General features: G+C 35.5%; 1 protein-coding gene across 1 annotated transcript; it reads left to right on the forward strand.

Moving 5' to 3' along the window:
• Positions 1–1,744: 1,744 nt before the first annotated feature.
• Positions 1,745–20,024, forward strand: LOC101305783. Its single transcript, XM_004305056.1, has 5 exons — positions 1,745–1,887; positions 17,333–17,471; positions 17,638–18,510; positions 18,856–18,947; positions 19,650–20,024. The coding sequence occupies exons 1-4, from the start codon at positions 1,745–1,747 to the stop codon at positions 18,907–18,909; spliced, it is 1,209 nt and encodes a 402-aa protein (XP_004305104.1). The 3' UTR covers positions 18,910–18,947; positions 19,650–20,024.
• Positions 20,025–20,324: the final 300 nt, after the last annotated feature.

Here is a 20,324-nt window from a genome sequence, read left to right on the forward strand (position 1 = left end):
ATCCTTGATCCTTCTGTGGTTGATTGCCAAAGCATTTTCCATACCAGCCATATTGGATTTACATCTTTTTACCCTTTGAGTGGTGTTTTTACTGCTGTTTTATTATTGATATAGGAATTCGGCTTTTCAAGTTTGGAACGAGAATGCCAGACCCATGTTAGTTGCTCACTCTATCAGCGAGTGTTCATCTACTTGTTACTTTACCCTTCCATGTCAATTTTGTTTCACTTGTGTTTAAACCAAAAAATAGTATTCAATGCAGAACGAGAAGTGTCAACAGCTCAAACAGAATTCGTATTTTTCTCAATCATCTACATAGTGTGGCTAATAGCACAGGAAAAATACGTTTAGAAAAGAGCTCCATTGCTGATGGTCATTGGGTTTTTTTTTTTTTTTTTTTTTTTTGTTTTTTTTTGTTGTGTGGATACAATCTGGAAATTCATGTTATATATGTGAAAACAGACTAGTTTGTTAGCATATCACTAAATTCGTTTCTTCTTCACCGTGACAACAAACCATAAATGCTTAGTTTTTATTGTTTGATGTATAAAACAAACCATAAAGAGATAAGATATTAGAAGAAATTAAAAAGAAGGGCAAATAACACTAAAGTACTATTTGAAGGTACAAATGACAAAAAAATCATCAATTGTTTCATAAGTTAAAATGGTCACCTCGAAAGGTTACTAGATAATAAAATGGTTACTTAATTATATATCATATGATCTAATGGTTCTCACTAGTTATTAATTATGATAAAAGAGTCTACATTTAACAAATTTAAAATGACTACTCTATCCATTCTGTTATATACATCGTTTTTTTCTCTCTTTCATTTTCTCTTGTTCTTTTTCTCACAGCTTCTCTCTCGATCTCTCTCCTCCTTCTCTCTCTGTTTCAGATCCAGAGCTCCGATGGCGGGACGCCGAAGTACAAACCGGAAGCACCGATGGCGGTGACGATCACGGCAAAGAATCTAGAGCTTCGATGGCGGGACGCAAAAGTACAAACCAGAAACGCCTATGGTGGTGACAATCACGGCGTTCAAGGACAACACGTTCGAGTTCACGATGAATAATTGAATAGCTTAGCTTTGTTGTTGTTGTGGATTTTTAGTTGTAGTGTTTAGATTCTGAATAAGGAAATGAGGATAGAGTTTGATTTCAGTTAATTTTTGCTTGTTCTTTGTCGATTTTTGCATGAGTTCCTGATTAGATACATTACTAGGCCAAGTTGAATCTATTTTATAAGGTTGATACTTTAACTCTTGGATTGAGTAGAAAGTATGGGATGAGTTCGTAATGCTTTGACGACAATACGATTGTATTTCTAGTTGTTAGGTAGTGGCTTAGATTGTTAGTAACTCAGTGCAACGATGTATATGAGCAATTACATGAGTTGTTTGCGTTTTCTGTTTGCATTATTTTGCTTATTTTGGTTTTCAGTTACTTTGCTAGTTACATATCACAGAGATGAACAGTTATATGATTCTGTTCAGTTGCTTAGTATACCTACATGGATAATATTGGCATATGATACATGATTCTGAGTTGCTTAGTATACTTGGATAACATTGGCATATGATACATGATTCTGTTCAGTTACTTGTCTAGTTACATTGCTATATAATTTATTTTTAATAGTTCCATTGCCAGTTACATAATTTTGCTTGGTTAATTGTCTAATTAGTGACATGTGTAGTTCCATTTACAGTTTAATGACTACATATTTCTGTTTAAGTACTATGGACAGTGACTATACTGCAAAGCTTGTGTACTCTGGTGAAGGAGAAGCAATTTTATTTAATCATAATGTTTCATATTTTGATTTTGCTAATTCTGTACGTGATCGATTTCACGTATTGGGCAGAAGCATTGTCAAGCTGAGGTATAATGTTTCTGGTTGTATCTTATCATCTTGAAAATGAAGATGATGTTTAGAGTTTTGGCCCGTTATAGTTCAGATTTTGTTGATGTGGATGTTTGCTCTTTCAATGTTAGCGGTTCTGGTTCTGAAAGTGTGTTGACTAACTTGTGTTCTAGTTAAATGTTATTGCTGGTACATGTATTATATACAAGTTCATATGTCCAAATTAATATTTCCCTTTCACATGTATTTGCATATGCACTGGTGACCGCAGTCTCAGCTGCATCTGTAGTAAGCAACCTGAATCACACAAATATCCGGCACACACCTCTCCTGAATTTCTATAAATCACTGAATATCTTCTGTGAGCACATTGCCATCTCCATAGCCTACACTTGTCTCTTGCTAGCCACATCTGATGTTCAGATTATAAAAGGCTCTCCAACAATTGAGCTATCTTGCTTATTTGTTTCCAAGTAGTATTTGGTGTACTTAATCACCTGTGCTCTATCTGTGGCAAAATTATATAACATTAAGCATTTTTTGTCTTATGGCTTCAAGTACATCCTATATAGTTCCAAATATGTACCTTTTCTCTGTGTTGAATTAATGTTGATGTTTGATGACCACATTTCGTATCATAAATAGCTACATCACCAATTACATGTTACTTAATTGTATGTTACATAGATAGTTACATTGACAGTTACATGACTACCAGTTAAATTTCCAAACCAGCTCTATTGTTGCGGTGCAGCGGCACGCTGCAAAAATTCAGTTTCATGACCAGTTACTTGGGTAGTTACATAGCCGGTTACATAACTAATTACTTAGGAAGTTAGATCGATGATCAATTATATGAATATTCAAGACCCACCCCGAATTTCACCCTAAAACCAGAAGTAAATCCTGCATAGACCACCTCCAAGGAAAATTTACCGAAAAATTGGCATAACCTCCATTGAAAATGGACAACCCTTCCTAACTAAAACATCTGCAAACACTTCTAACAGTTCCAACTCCAACCTAATAAACTCTTGGAGCCTTCGTGCTCCCCACAAATCACAACATCTCCCAATTTATATTTACTAATGTAGCAAAAATCCCATAATCAACAATCACATGTTCAAAGCAACTCTATTAGAGGAGATAAGAACTAGAAATAGAAATATGAGCGGAAGCTATACTATTGATTATGCCTTGTCTCCATGTACGCCAGACCTCAACTATGCTAAGCTAACCTGCATACTGGGCATTTTTAAAACGAAGGGCCCAAAGGAAAACATTTGAAACCGTTATAGTGAGTGGACAAAAATGAATTCAATAAAAATATTTATGCATTCCCAATTTAATTTTTCATAGAAAATATGCTGCATGCGACAGCTCAAAGCTTTCTACTCACAAACTGGCAAATACATGACTAGCTCCGGCCAGTCTCCAAAACTCAATAAAATGGAGCCTCTCAGGCTAAGCTATATATAAATATATATGTGTATGTATTTACACTCGTCAGACTCCTTGTACGAATTCTGTGAACAAAATAGAAAAATAGAAATTCATACAAGGCTACGACGCTTGCGTAAAACCCTCACGTCGCGCCATAATGAAATTTTTCCTCATTATGACCGAAGTGGACGGGTGTTTATACGTGTGGACTCCCTATATGAAAACCTATAAGAACCAAATAAGAAAGTAGTTTTCATATAGGGCTATAAATAGTTTTCATATAGGGCTATGACGCTTGTGTCTAACACTCACGTCAAGCCATAATAGAATTCTACCACATAATGACGGACCAAGCACGTATGGCTAGCTAGCATTTATATACATACTATACTCATAACATCCAATATATATATCCATCGAAAATCTCATTTTCGGGAACTCTCCAAAGAAGAAAAATTGCCAAATATCCAAGAAAGCAATATATCTCAGCAAAAGTATAAATGATCATCAATATAATGCATCACATGCTTTTAATTAAAACAAAAGTCCACTCACAACTTTAGGCATAAGCCAGACGAAATCAAATTCGCCCCTTAAGTGAGGTCTTCTCAAATCCTGGCACAAAAACCATGCTTAGGACCACACTTCAATTTCAGAATAAATAATACTTAAATAAATAACTCAAAACTCTTCCGCCTAACCCACTACCCTTTCTAGGGTTAAGCTTATCGGATTCACGCCAAATTCCAACCATAGCCTTATTTCCTTTATTTCAACATTCTAAAACAATAATAAGGGAAATCCAACGGTCGAATTCTACCCCATTAACCGCCAAATTCACTAATCTTTCAAAAATCCAAAACCTATTCAAAACTCTTCCAAAAATTCTAAACTTCACATCATTAAACTCCCCTTAATATATCACAGCTAAAACCATAAAAATCTCCTAAACAGCGGCGGCCGGAGGCCTATTCCGGCGACCTCCAATGCCTACCAAATTTTAACAGCAGCTTCCTCTCAACCTCCTCTACAACTTTCCTAACTAGCACAAACACCAATTCCAAGCCTAACTAAGTCAATCGAACAAAAACATCACAAAAAACCCTAGAACTTCCACTCACCGGTTTTCCTCACCTGAAGCAAACTGGACCGAGTCCTCTTAGGGCAAGGCAACTGGGTTGAAGGCCTTCAAAACCATGTAAGGCTTGCCCGGATTGGTGACCGGATGAGGAAGTTCCGGCGACAGAGAGCTTTGGGCAGTTGAGACTTTCGAGTGGCAACTCTCCCTCACGGCGGCACTAGGGGAGCTCTCACCAGTCTAGGATGAGAGCTAGGTCGGAGGCCGACCGATCGGGACTGGAGCGGCAGTCTCAGGTGGCCGGACGACGGCGGACGGGCGGCTAGAAGTTCTGGCAGGGAGAGAACTCGGGGAAGAGGAGAGAGAGTCCGGGAGAGGGAGAGAAAAATATGGATTGGGCTTTTCCAACCGATTCCATCATCCCAAAACATTTAAAACACAACACTAAAATTAACACCCAAAAAATAATACCCTAATAAAATTTACCTTTTACTAGCTAAAATTACCATTTTTACCGTCGTCACATTTTTCTCCTACGAATAACTCCACCGAAAAAGTCGTCCCTCAAAACCCTTCTAGGGATCAATTAAACTATAAACTCATTGACGAAGACGGTAAAATTCTTACTAATACCAAGCTAGTAAATAAGGTAAAAAATTTAAGAGTCGAGATGTGACAATATTCACATGACCGCTTAGTTATATTGCAAGTTACTTCAGTTGTACTAACTAAACCAGTCACGTTATAAATAGTTACTTAGCCAGTTACATGATCAGTTATAACGATGGTTACATGACCACTTAGTTAATGCTAGTTACATAGATAGTTATATTGTCAGTTACCAAACTAGTTACATTGCTAGTTACATAGATAGTTACATTGTCAGTTACTAAGCTAGTTACATTCCAGTGCTAGTTACATTGTCAGTTACATAGCTAGTTACATAGATATATATAATGTAACTATCCACATAGATATATATAATGTAACTATCCATATAACTACAGTTCGATAGTTACATTACTAGTTACATAGATAGTTACATTGTCAGTTACCAAGCTAGTTATCCATGTAACTACAGTTCGATAGTTACATGGGTAGTTACATATATGCTACAGTTGTGTAACGACATTAACTTGCCTATGTAACTATCTATGTAACTATCCATGTAACTACATTTTGATAGTTACCTGGGTAGTTACATACATAGTTACATTGATAGTTACATTGGTAGTTATATGCATAGTTACATTGATAGTTACATAGCATGTATGTAACTACCCAGGTAACTATTAAAATATAGTTACATGGATAGTTACATACATGCTACACTTGTGTAACGACATTAACATGCTTATGTAACTATCAATGTAACTATGCCTATAACTACCAATGTAATTATTCATGTAACTATGTATGTAACTATCCATGTAACTACAGATTGATAGTTACCTAGGTAGTTACATATATGTTACACTTGTGTAACGACATTAACCTGCCTATGTAATTATCCATGTAACTACATGGATAATTACCTGGGTAGTTACATACATGGCGGGCACAAGAAGGTTAACTATCAATGTAACTATCCATCTATATAACTATCCATGTAACTATCGATCTATGTAACTATCCATGTAACTTCAGATTGATAGTTACCTGGGTAGTTACATACATGCTACACTTGTAACTACATTAACCTGCCTATGTAACTAGTTACATACATGACAGGCACAAGAAGGTAACTATCTATGTAACTATCAATCTATGTAATTACAAATTGATAGTTACTTGGGTAGTTACATACATGATGGGCACAAGAATGTAACCATCAATGTAACTATCCATGTAACTATCCATGTAACTATCAATGTAACTACAGATTGATAGTTATCTGGGTAGTTACATACATGCTACACTTGTGTAACTACATTAACTTACCTGTGAAACTATCCATGTAACTACAGATTTATAGTTACCTAGGTAGTTACATACATCGTACATAATAAGCTACATAAGTATATACATATCTATAACTACTCATGTAACTACATTAAGCTATGTAACTACAGATTTATAGTTACCTGGGTAGTTACATACATCCTACATAAGAAGCTACATACAAAACTACTCATGTAACTACATTAACTACATAAATAGTAGTTACATTGCTAGTTACATGGCTTTCAATAGTTACTTAGATAGTTACATACACATTTAACGGCTACATTGCTACATGACTTTCAATAGTTACTTGGATAGTTACATACACAATTAACGGCTACATTGCCAGTTACATGAACACTTGCTTGGTAGACTTTTCTTCTTCCTTTTCCAGTTTTCGGCATAATGACCTTCTCTCCTTCCAACGGCCATAACTTCCTCTACAAAATAGCTATCAACGATCCACAAAAAGTTCAGGAAACTAGACTCTTCTAGCTTTCCGTTGATATAAGGCGAGTTTCCTGGATCGTTCTGAGCTGCTCGCAATTTGCCGTCAAATTTGACTAAAAATCTTGACAGAATTTCGTATTTCTTAAGGTTTCATCTTTAATGCGTATCTCTTTGCAGCGTGTAGCATATTTTTCCTCACATTCCTTGCTCAAACTTGAGAAGGTCAGCCCTCGCTAGCACATCAAATTCCACTGCGCTCTGATAAAGCAAAAACACCAAAATTCATTCACAGACATTTTCTCAAACATCTGGTGTGCATAACCAAATAACATAACACAAATTAAACATCCTAAACATTCATTTACAATCTAATCAATAAAAGATTCATGACACAACATTCTATTTCATAAATGACATACCTAAAAAACAATAAAACCCATGAATTCAAGCTTCTTTTTCTATTTTTGGTTTTAATCACATCAAAGAGAAAAAGCAATCAATTGATAAAGAAGAGAGAAACATATTAGCTTACCTTGTAAGCTGAAGACGATGATCGAAATTAATCCGAAAAGCCATGATGTAAAAGATTTGTTGAAGGATGAAAGAAAAATCAAAGAGGATGAAATCGTCGACGTCGACGGCAGAGAGCTCCGTCGTGTGCTTCTAGATCTGTTCTCTCTAAGCTCGCTTTGGTAACGGCATCAATCTCTCGGTGGATTTAGGAATTACCAGAAGTACGACGATTTAGAAATTACTAGGACTACGAATTCAGATTTCGTGAAGGACGACGGGTTCACCAGAGAGAGTGATTCGCCAAAGAGAGAGAAAGAGAAGAGAGAGAGAGAGAAAGTGAGGGAGATGAGTTGAGAGAGTGAGAAAGATGGATCGTGGTTAATGTGTTGCGATTTTTGTTAGTGACATGGCATGCAATTTTTTTAAAATTTATGGGCAACGGTTTAAAGAATTTAAATGAGTGTCTTGTTTTATCATTAAAGAACATTTATTAACAGTTTTATCATTTGTTATTTCTAAACGTACCATTTTATATTGAACTATACGTGTTAGGATTCTCGTCGGTTATTGTAGGCTTTGTTAAAGCATAATCATATGCTTACAACTCACATGTTTTTTGCAGGGTATGTAAAGGGAAAATCGTATATTTGTTCGCTGTAAATGATATCTTATTTATTTTGTTTTCAGTTATAAGCAGTTTACACGATTGATATGAATAAAACATAAAACAATGATTACGATCAATTTTGATAGAGTGATTCATCATTCTCTAACAATCAATTATTTTACACAATGACAATCTCAAAAGCTGATAAGTGCAACCTCAGACACTGTCAAAGTATTTTCATATAAAGTGGCAACCTCCAAATGCTCATAAGGTTAATCTAAATTTTGATGGTTCTGTGAGAAATGGTATGACGTCTATTGGCTTTGTGATTAGGAACGAATATAGTAATCATACTAGATAGCAACCCCGCGCGTTGCTGCGGGTATGGATCTCGAGTTATTGATGAGCGATAAGATGATGAGCTAATAAGTTACATCTTGTTTTGATGTTTTAAGTTAAGTGTCAATAATAACAACTATGATCACAAAATATAGACAATGACAATGATAGCATAAAAGGAATGACTTATGTAAAAATAATTGATATATAGGATAACATGTGATAGATATAGAACACCATGATTGTATCAAAAAGTTGTTACAACCTATTTTCTGGACACCATATATAGGTGATTAAACCATAAAATAATTATCACCTATGTTATGTACCAAAATATTGGCTAATGTAAACTAATGCTTGATGACAATGATGGTTGCCTTGTAAAAGAATATGAGCAATGCCATTTGCTTCTGCTTTGTTTTCAGCTTACTTTTGCCTCTTTCATCTCTGTTGATTGAACAATAAAATCCAAAGAGTGAAAAAGTGAAAATGTTTAATCTAATGTAAGAAAGAAGATATAACAAAGAAAAGATCTCTCTTATTTTTATATCAAATTCAAAATTCAAAATCCCAAAAGTTATATCAAATCGAGCAGATAAATACTTGGAAGCCATACCTTTGAGTGCTGACTATTGTGATGGAGCAAAGAAGAAGACCTTAAAGCCACCAATGACTGGTCTCTTTTGAAAGAAAGAAAGACGATCAAGAGACTTAGATATTGAGGAGAGAACAACGATGATCGACGGAAAAGAGCCAGAGAGGAAAAATCTATCTTCCGCCCTACTTTTTCCTCTCACTTTATTTATATTCACTGTAAAGATATTTATGCTTGTATTATTGTATTTTTTGATGGAGCAAGAATTTGATAGAATTTGGTCATAAATCTTGTAGAACATCTTTGAATACTATATTTTTTGTGTATTTATTTGGGATATCATCGTTATTATATATTAGAATTTTTAGATGATCTCTTGACGTAGCTCTTGATAATGCAACATAAAGTTGTCCATGAGAAAAAACTGGTTCAAAAAGATATACACCAACCTGATTCAATGATTGACCTTGACTTTTATTTATAGTCATTGCATAGCATGGCTTTACTGGAAATTGACGTCGTTTAAATACAAATGGCCATTTGTGTTCAGTTGTTGATAAAACAATTCTTGGTATAAAAAATTTTTGTCCAACATTGTTACCTGTTAATATTTTTGCTTCTATTAATTTATCAAATAATTTTGTCACTATTAATCTTGTACCGTTGCATAAGCCAGACATTTGATTTATGTTTCTTAGTAACATTATTGGCATACCGACTTTTAAAACTAATTCGTGTGTTGGTAATCCACTAAACTCAAGTTGATTTAAAAATTCTATTGGATATAAAAGATTAATGTTTTCGTTGCTACCAGAATATGCTGAGATTGTGTCTGAACTATAATATATAGTTTTATCACCAGGTACTAAGTTTATAGCGTAATTATTTACACTATGAGCAGTTGAGTTTCGTGGTGTAACAATTGCACGTTCTTTTAAATAATCAATGTTATTGTAGTTAATATCAAAATTAGGATAAGTTGCCAAAAAAATAGATTCTATAGGATTTGTATAAGAACTTAATAGTAAATCTTTTGGAATTTCGATCCAAGACGTGTCCTTATCATCTGTATGTTGAATTGATGGCACACGTCCTTCGCCAATCTGTAACATCCAATTTGCAAAATCTGAAATATTTTTCTTTTCATCTTCAGTTAAACCACTCTTTAACAATCTCATATTTTCTGTCAAATTAAATATATTGAATGATGACCAAAGTTTGGATTTGTTTATAGAAGCTTGAATTATTTTCTCTTTAGTTCCTCCTTTGATAACCGGTAATATTTGTCTAAAATCTCCGCCCAGCAATATTGGTTTTCCGCCAAATGGTTCATCAATTTGTGTGCCTTTAGAGTGTGACATAATATCTTGGAGAGATTTATCTAATGATTCAAAACAATATTTGTTACACATTGGGGCTTCATCCCATATGATTAAATCTGTCTTTTCTAAAAGTTTTGCAAGATGAGTTCCTTTTCGAATCGGACATATTGTTTCATCAGTAACATTAAGTGGTATCTTGAATCTAGAATGTGCAGTTCTACCATTAGGAAGTAACAACGATGCGATACCGGATGACGCTACGGTTAAAACTATTTTTCCTTCAGATCTTAATTTGCAAGTTATTGTATGCCATAAAAATGTTTTTCCAGTTCCACCGCTGTCATGAACAAAGAAGGTTCCAGATTTCTTTTCTTCAACAACTTTTATAACATGATCATACACGATTCTTTGACAGTTGTTTAATGTAGTTATAAAAGTTTCATGCTGATGTTTTAACAGGTGTAAATCATAATTGAGTTCTTCTTTTAACAGTCTATTGTTAAGCTTTGTAATTTTATTTTCATCTGGCATTGGCAATCCAAAGTTTTGTAACGAATTGGATGACATGTTAAATATTTTTTCCAATTCATATAAAAGGCTGTTTTTCAATTCAGGTTCAGGTATGATTAAATCTGGATTTCTCATTTCTGTACGAACTTTATGTATAATATCTTCGCACATGTTCAACCAATATGAGTCGAATAATTTTTGTGGGTTAGCGACTTCACAAAAAATAATAATTGTTGCAAATAATTGACGCATTTCTGATGCTGAAGCAAAACGTGTAGAATTTGTTAAGGCATCACACCATTCTTTATCGTCTCCAAGCAAACCCAAAGCTCGACATGCTTCTTGATAAGAAGAATTTGGAATTCCGTTAATTGTTTTAATCTCATCATAATTTCTACAGCCTTTTTGAATGTTTAATAACATTCTCATGTAATATACTTCCCCTCTTATGGGATGGACATGTTGCATTCTACCAATAGTTTTATATCTTTTTCTTGGCGTCCATTCTTTATTTCTGTTATCCTAAACATATTTGGTAGAAAATTCAGTGTAAGTTAACTGTCTTGCTTCATCAGATTTCTTATTTATTTCAAACCACCCGGTTAAAGTAGTATGATCATTGCTATGATATCTAATAACCGACTCAAGAGAAGCAGATCCTTTAAAGACAATATTTTCTTCTGAAGGTAGATGAACAACTAAGTATTGCACAGCATGGTATTTTAAGTGAATAGAATATTCGAATAATCTCCATACAGATTCATGGGGACTTAAATAAGTATTGCACAGCAGGGTATTTTAAGTGAATAGAATATTCGAATAATCTCCATACAGATTCATGGGGACTTAAATAACGACAATTAAGATATGTTTGAATCTCATCATATTTATTCTCGTTCAATAAAATTCGAGCTCTGTCTGGACCTTTGTTGATGTATTTGAACAAATATTTGATTAACATTGATTGTGAACATGATTCAACATTAATATGAGCATTGTATCTTAACAATAACTTAGAGTTGTAAGGTACAACGAAATTATTTCCAATATGAATTTTATCTTTTAATACAAATTTTTCATTGTCGTCGTGTCTTCTATATACAGGTGGTTTAATTCCTACAAATATGGTACTAACATTAAAAGGCTTTGGAAAAAATTTAGAACATTTTCCATCATGCATGCAAGGAGCTTTTAGATTAAATGGTCCGCAAGGCCCATGAATCATGAACTGACTGACAATATCAAAAAGATGAGGATCAATATTCTTATCGGGCAGTTTAGCAGAAATAATAGAATCTATATCATTTGTTGTATAACATTTATAATTCTTTTTCAACCAAAATAGCATGTGAGCATGAGGTAATCCTCTTTTCTGAAACTCAACTGTGTATACATTTGCCTCCACTTCACCAAATGGTTCTCCTGATTTGATATATGCGATCATATCTTCTAATTTTAACTGGAAAATTCTTGAAACGATATCTAGTCTGTCTTCTTGCTTATGTCCAAGATTGTTTTGAAAGTACCTTGTTATCTCTGGCCATTTAGGATTGCTAGGTAAAAGTTATAAACAGGTCTGGATTGCCATATTGTCTACAAATTGCCATTGCATCATGGTAATTGTTAATTATATCTCGAGGACTACCCGTATGAGAGCTTGGAATGATGATTCTCTGTCCTACATCGTGACTTTCAGTAATTCCAGATGAAGAAACAGCAAATATATCCATTTTCTTTTCTATTCTGTAATCATCGTTGTGTTTTCTAATATAATCTAGCTCATTCTCTTCAACAGTCGCATAAGCATCGACTAAATATTGTTGAAACAATCTTCCACCTCTTAAGAGAGTGCTTTTTCGGTTACTTCTATCGTGAATTTGGAATGCAATGAAATTACGCATTGACATTCTTTTTCTGTTATCATCCTCGTTTCTAGAAGTTCGTTGCAAATATAAGCTTATCTTGTATCCATCTTCACCATAAGGGAAAAGTATAAGGTATTGCAACGACATATATTTTAGATGAATTTTGGAGATTCGCTTCAAATGTCCGTCATTAGATTAAACAATAATATCTTTATTAGAATTAAATTCTCCGATATCACCGACAATTAGACCACCTATTTCTTCATTTATCGGTTTTTCATATTGTTTGCTATCAAATGGTTGACGACTTAACATAGTCATATCAAATGATGATAAAGAATCATCTTCGAATTTATCTCTAACATTTCGAAATATCTTTGTCAGCTCATTGATCTCATTAAACATTTGTATAAGTCCGCTTACAATATCAGGATCAATCCTTTGTTTTTTGTTAGGACTCATAGCATTGATACGATTTGATATTTCATTTTGAGTATCATAAACATATAATTGTGCAAATTTTTTGGTGAGATAGAACCCATTAAATGATGCACTTGTCCGCATATTTTAAAAACATAAGGTCCAGATCCATTTTTATTTATGTCTTTAACAATGTCTGCGCCCATTGAAGTAAAAGCGAACATTGAGTTGTATACACGTATATTTTCACGAAAATGTTTACTCTTTGCACCATTATTTGAATCTAATAAATATTCGAGAAATGGTGGAGTCGGATTTGATAGTTGTAATCTTACTTGTCCTCCCTTACAACAACCGGTGTAGATTCCTCGTGTATTCTTCTCATCTCGCCAATAACACGCATTGCAATGAACACACTGGAAAGCATTGTCACCAAAATCTTTATACTCTATAATAATACCTGCAATTGCAATTCCTCTAATTAGGCTTATTATATTCATTTATCATGAATAATGACTTCAACAAATATCATATGCATAACCTTGATTCTGTCTTTGATAATGTGCCTGGCCAAATGAAGACTCACTCTGAAGTGCATTTTTTGCTGCAGGTCATATCAAGAAAAACACCCATGTCAACAACTATGTAAATATGTTGTGACAATGTTAATATACGGTATGAATGTATAATGATTGCTGATAAAAACAAATTATGTTCACATTGTCATTTGATGTATTTTTATGTGCCAATTTTTTTTCAATCTCATTTAAGTTCAGCATAATGTGATTAGCATTTTTTTATATGAATATTCATTTCATTATCGAACTCACCATTTAATTGTTTGAATGCATGTGCATCGTCATCTTCAAGTGTATGTGTGTACATTGTTGTTTCTTCATTCTGCAAGTCCCGAAAGAATCTTTTTCTTGAGGTCATTCTGTTTGCACACCTCTTAACTGTAAAAATATATCAGAACTCATAAATTAATAATAGTATTTAAAGCTTATGAAGACAAACATACATCTCATTAACTATGTCAACACAGTGGGTAAATTATTGTAGAGAATGAGCCTCAAAATAGATATTGATTTATATAGAGAAAGATATGCTGAACATACAGTAACTGTTTATAAATTACCTATTGTATTTGCGTTCTCATCTGATGTGCTCCCATGAATTGGTGTACTCTGAGATTCTGTTAAACTCAACACACTGTCATTAAGACTTTCATCATTACTGTTCCTTCCGTCATTCTGTTGATCTTCAAGAACATCTGCATGTTCATCTCCAAAGGTATGTTGTTTAAAAAATCTTTGTCTTGAGGACACTCTATTTCCACGCCGCATATCTTCAAATTCTGTCGAATTAAATATATAAAAATTCGTCAGTTATGGATGCTGGGAAATTGAATGTAATCTGTTTCTGAAATGTTATATTTAAAATGAATATTTAAGTAACAAACAAAAAAGAAATGGATAAAAACCCATTCTTTTTCATATGCACCTTTGTTTGTGCACGACTTTTTCTAGCAACTTCACGACTTTCCTCTAAGTGTATCTGTACCTGTAACAATGTACCCTTATACCCTTATGAGGATGTGGATGAAGTTAAACCATATGAATACAACATGCCAATTTTCATGTATCACTAAGATATAAGGAAATCACAAATCGTTGATGCGAAATTCATCACAGGTGATAACAAACTATATCAAAGTGGAAGAACCTCCATTATAAAGAAAGAAGCTTTAAGCTAAAACCGTCATAAACTCAAAAGGAATTGCGTGAAATGATCAAATTCATACCTGAACCTGAAGTAGTTGAAGGCTTTGATAGCAAACTGTTCACAAAACCTGTTTAGTGAAATAACAGTAAATAAATGATTTGATCATATTATGGCTATACAAATTAAAATCAAATTACATACATAGAGATGGGAGACTAATGCTTGAGTTTCCGGAGTCCTTTTGGTTTTAATAGAGTAAATGACGCTTAAGTTTTTAATATCTGAAAACGATCAAGGGATCACAACAACTAAATTCTGAGATAATTTCCTTTTGTTAAACAACAACTAAATTCTGAGATAATTTTACAGCTTGACCAAAACTGAATGTAATCATAAGATCATTATGACTTTAAGATAGCAGGGGATACGATCTTTTGCTAAACCATATTGCAAATACCCTAATATATATTTATATTTTAATCCTAAGCAGAACATATATTCATATGGGATTATTGTGTAGGCAAATAGTCATTGAAAATATTCTTGAAAGAATACATATTGCAAATTCTACTAACTGTAGCTTGTCATGAGAATATATGGTAAAAATAGGATATGCACTTGCTGTTTGATTTAAGAAATGCTCAACAGGTATGGTATGTTGTTACCTGATTGGAATGAGTGGAATAGTGCTATTATAAACTGCTGCCACGCTTTATCTGCAAGACATCAAAAGAAATAGCTTAACCTGATCAAGGGAAAAATAAAAAAATAAAAGTCCAGAAGAACAATCAAAATATGTAAACCAATTGCCCAAAGAAACCAATGGTAATCAATCATATCTTTACCTATAAATACAATCACCCAAATCAAAATCACAATACAATTGGAGAAATTGATTACTGTCTGGCAATATGCCTTAAAAATTGAGCACAATAAATTGCAGCAAATACATGGTCATCAGGTCATCCTTACAGAAAAACCAAAATGTATAGACATGGTCAACCCAACAGGGAAACCAAAATGTATAAATTATATAGAAAACCATTAACAATGTGCCACCAAATAACATCATTTGCTAGAGGCCTAAAGCACTTTCTGCATTGACAAAGGCATTGGGATGGAACCAACACCTAATTTTAAAAAGGAGACCAAACTTTTGTAATGGAAGTGCCATCGTTTTAATGACATAAAACTGGGCAATTCAAACCTAATGTCATGGTTATAATGGAAGTGTCATAGTTTTGATGACATATAACTGTGGAATTAAAACCTAATTGTTTCCCTTCTATTGACTGCAAATGGGATCTGATACTCTATGGGATCAAACAGTTAATGTAGCCTACCTTTCATACTTAGCAGCTATACACCATTCACAGAAGATATATTTTCGCACATGAAAATGTCCACAGTGAAACAGAGCACTAATAGTCATAACCCAGTGAGACAAAGCACAGAGATATCAGCTGTATATAATAAAATCAAGCAAACAACAATAGATATAACAAAATTGTATAACAAAATGAGACTGAAATGATGCAACAGAAGAGCAAGGCTTAAACCTGTTTGTGCAGAATCTGCAAAGTCCAAAAAACAACAACAAAGGCGGAAGTCAAGTTTGTTTATATAAACAGAATTGGAATCAAAACCGATAACTCAATCAATCTCGGTCTCAACTCTCAACTACTTTAGGAACCATATAGTTATCTCCCAAAACTGTAAAGTTTGAGGCAACACTCAAACACCCACAAAACCAAACAAAAACAAATCAAGCACGTATCTAAGAAACCATCCTAGAGCTCATTTTGTGAAACCCATTACTTGTCAATCTCTGAAATCACCAACCAAACCATCTCAACCGAAAAGGATCTTAAACCAACAACCAAATCAAAAGCGATTTACTCCTTTTATGAATCGATAGAAACCACAACAATAATCAATCATACATTTACTTATAATTACGATAACCCAACTCGAAATCACAAAACAATTGAAGAAATTGGAGAACAAATCGATGAAAACGGCAACGATAAGGATTTCAACACCCAGAAAAGATTTAAACCCAGATCGAATAGAACACCTTACCTGTTCCAATCTGAGGGAAGCAAGGAGAGCCAGAGACGGAATCAGGGAGATACGGAGAGATACGGAGAAGGATTAGGGACTGATTAGGGAGATACGGAGAGATACATAGACGGATTAGGGACTGATTATGAAGATAGAGAGAGTCGGTGGCTGAGCGAAAGAATAAATAGGCAGTATTGAAAATAAAAACAGATAGCCAGAACATATAGCAAAAGAGAAAAGTATCGAGTTCTCTAGAAGGTACACGATGTGGCTCGAGACAAAACACTGTTTTTTAAAAACAGTGATGACGTCAGCTCATAAAATAGATATATGGTAAATTATTGCTGCTTCCAAGAAAATTGTTCAAGCATGAGTCTTTGTAGCCGAAGCAATTGCTCTTCGTGATGGTTTAAGTTCAGCTCTTGTCAATCATTTTACTCACAATTTGGTGGAGGGAGATTCAAAAGCCTTAACTGATTGCATGCTCAACTAGACTTCAACTCCTTGGATAATTAAGTTGTTGGATTAATTTCATTTTACCTTCTTAAAGTTTGAGGTTAACATTATTTTAATCCTCTTACTCATCAGGTCTATTTCCAGAGAAGCTAATTGTGTTGCTGATAAGTTGGCCGACCTCGGTCATGCTAGAATGAGCTCTGAAGTTTGGCTTTCTTATCTCCCTGTTTTCCAGAGTTCAATCTGGATCAACTGGGTGGATACTGTGTTCGTAATTTATCTTTACGGTTTGTTTATTTTCTTGTAAGTAAAAAAAATTACTTTAAATGATGAAAAAAAGAGAGAGAGAGTAAATTGACACGTTTTCGTCTACCATTTCAGTCCCCCGCAACCATTTCAGTCGTCACCTCTCAGTCCTCTCTGATTCTCTCCGCTAGAATGCAAATGGAAGACCCCGCCGTCGAGAAAATCGCAATCTCTGGCCCCGCCCTGGCCTCCATGATCCAACGCTTCTCCACCTCCCGCTCCTCCGTCGACGGCTTAATCTTTGGCCACGTCAGCCTCCTCGCCCCTACTCTCTCCGACGACGATTCCTCCTCCTCCTCCACCCTCATCGCCACCGTCACCTCCTTCTTCTGCTCCTCCTCCTCCCTCTCCTTCTACTCCCCTCGGGTCAAGTCGACCAGATCCTCCTCCGCCGCCTCGCCCAATCCCAATCCCCCTCCTCCCACCTCCTCGGCTGGTTCTCCGGCCGCCGCAGATCCCACCTCCGTCCCTCCCTCCGCGAATTCGCCGTCTCCAACTCCCTAACCTCCAACCCTAGCCTCTCTTTCCCGATCCAAACCTCTCCGCCGCCGATCGCCGGCGACCTCAAACCCTGCCTGTTCCTCCTCTTCGCTTCTCCGATCACCGATCAGACAATCCACACTCACGAGTACCGCGCCTACCAGTTCCGGACCGCCACGCGCTCGTTCGAGCCGAAATCGATCGACATTGTCAACATCGGTCCGGCGTTTCGAGGCCACTACGGCGCGTTCAGCCCCAGCTCGCAGTTTCCGGCTCTGCCGTGTGAGCTGAGGGCTGAGCCGATGAATGTGGATAGGGGAGAAGAGAGTTTGGGGCAGTTGAAGACTCAGAGTGAGCTGGATATGTGGGCCGAGGGGTTAGAGGTGAGTAGCTTGAGTAGGCTGATGGGTTTGGAGGCGGCGAGTTACACTTCTGGTGTGGAGGAATTGTATGGAAAGATGCTTGTGAAGATTGAGAGCTTGGCTAGGGAAGTTGAGGACAGCTCTGCGAAGATTCGAGAGCAGGTAAAGGCTTACTAGAATGATTCATGGTTACGAATGTAGCAACTATTTTGGAGAATATAGTGTGTAGAAATGGATATTGGGGTTTAGTAAAGGCAATCAAATAGTTACTGATTTTGTTCAATTTCACGTTTGTATGCCACGAATCTTTAAGTTCACTTTGAGCATTACTGAAAATGATGATGATCATGAGAGTGTAGTAGCCTTTTTCGGAAGATGGTGTGTGAATTGGAAGGGGTTTAGTTAAGGCAGTCAAATAGTTACTGAATTTGTGCATTGCTGGGTTTGTATAGATCGATTCTATTTTCCCTTTTGAATGCTAAATATTGTCAATTGTGTGCTCTGCAGGAAGATCATAATAGGAAGTTGCGGTACAAAGCTGCTAGGACTGCTGGATTGTAGAAATTGCCGACTCTTGGGTGCTTTTATGCTTATGTAAGGTAACTTTCTTCTCCTTCTCCTTAAGAAAGAATAACCTATATTAGTCAGTAGTTGGAATTTTTGACAATGCCAACATTTTTGTTTGTAACAGTTTCAATTCATAAGATTTACCTATGGTAGTTTTACAGTAAAAACAGGATATCGGCGCCCCCAATTACTTATGAACATTGTCAATATACTGTTGTTTGTGTGCGTAGAATTTCTTGTATTATAGTGTATCCAGTTGATTAGGAGTGCATTTGTGTTGTTTGCAACTGATGTCATGCTCAGTTTCCATATCCATCTATGTGGCGAGTACTGGGTCTTGAGTTTAATACTGATAGTTGTGAGACCATCGGAGTCAGAGCCCCTGGCCTGTTGATTTAGAGAGGACTGAATCGGATATTCACTTACACATGTACCAATCTATACAAATCCTTTTGCTTTCTGAGCTTTTAAAGAGTGTATAGAAAGCATAACCTCACAATGGATAAAAGTACTAATCATGTTTTGCGTTATTCCATGTCTCAGTTATCTGTTCAATGTTTATTCCGTGCTTCTGAATTCTGACTTTGTATGTTGAATATTTCTGTAATTGCATTTAGTTTTTTTATATTTGCCTATTTCCATATCAATCTCCTCTTATTTGAGGCCACATTCAAAAACGTTCAGCTTTCTATTTCTCACCATATCTTGCTTTCTCATTGGAATCCTTGATACAGGGAAATGTGTGTACAGGAAACTGCCTGTGCCAATCTGGTAGCTGATGGGTAAGAGATTTGGACACGCAGCATTGCTTTGGATGAATCCCGCAGTTTGATGAATTTTTATACGATGATCATCTTTTGGAACATTGGAAATGTTTTTGTACTGGCATGGTTAATTTCTCAGGTGGTAGTGAAGACATGGATAGCTTGAAGTGCCTTCTTTCTGTTATTTGTGCTCTAGAGATATCCAGCATCAACTTGTGTATTATCATTCATGCTTATGTTGGTATATATTTTTATCAGTTCGGAAATTCATAAAAACAATAAAATTGTTCAACCAAAAAAAAATGAATAGGGGCTTGCTCAAGCCCAACCCATATTTTACTGATGAAGCCCAATTTGTTCCCAACCCACTTTGGTGCTTGCCTGCAACTTCGGCGCTATAAGTATATGATAAATTCGGTGGGCTAGGCGGATGCTAAGTCCCGCTAGGCGTTTTTAGAACCGTGGTAATAGTCGGGTATGGGCCGGGGCCCCAAAACGAATCTGTGAGCCATTAGAAATTGGCGCGAAAATCAATTCAGTCTCAAATCTAGGGTTTCGCTGATATTGAAAACCCCCAATCATTTCAGGGCTTTCATCTTTTTCTGCAAATTTCAAAGGGCTTTTGCTTGACTAGGGATGGCCTCA

Source organism: Fragaria vesca, linkage group LG6 (genome assembly GCF_000184155.1).
Source record: "Fragaria vesca subsp. vesca linkage group LG6, FraVesHawaii_1.0, whole genome shotgun sequence".
NCBI classification, from domain to species: domain Eukaryota; kingdom Viridiplantae; phylum Streptophyta; class Magnoliopsida; order Rosales; family Rosaceae; genus Fragaria; species Fragaria vesca.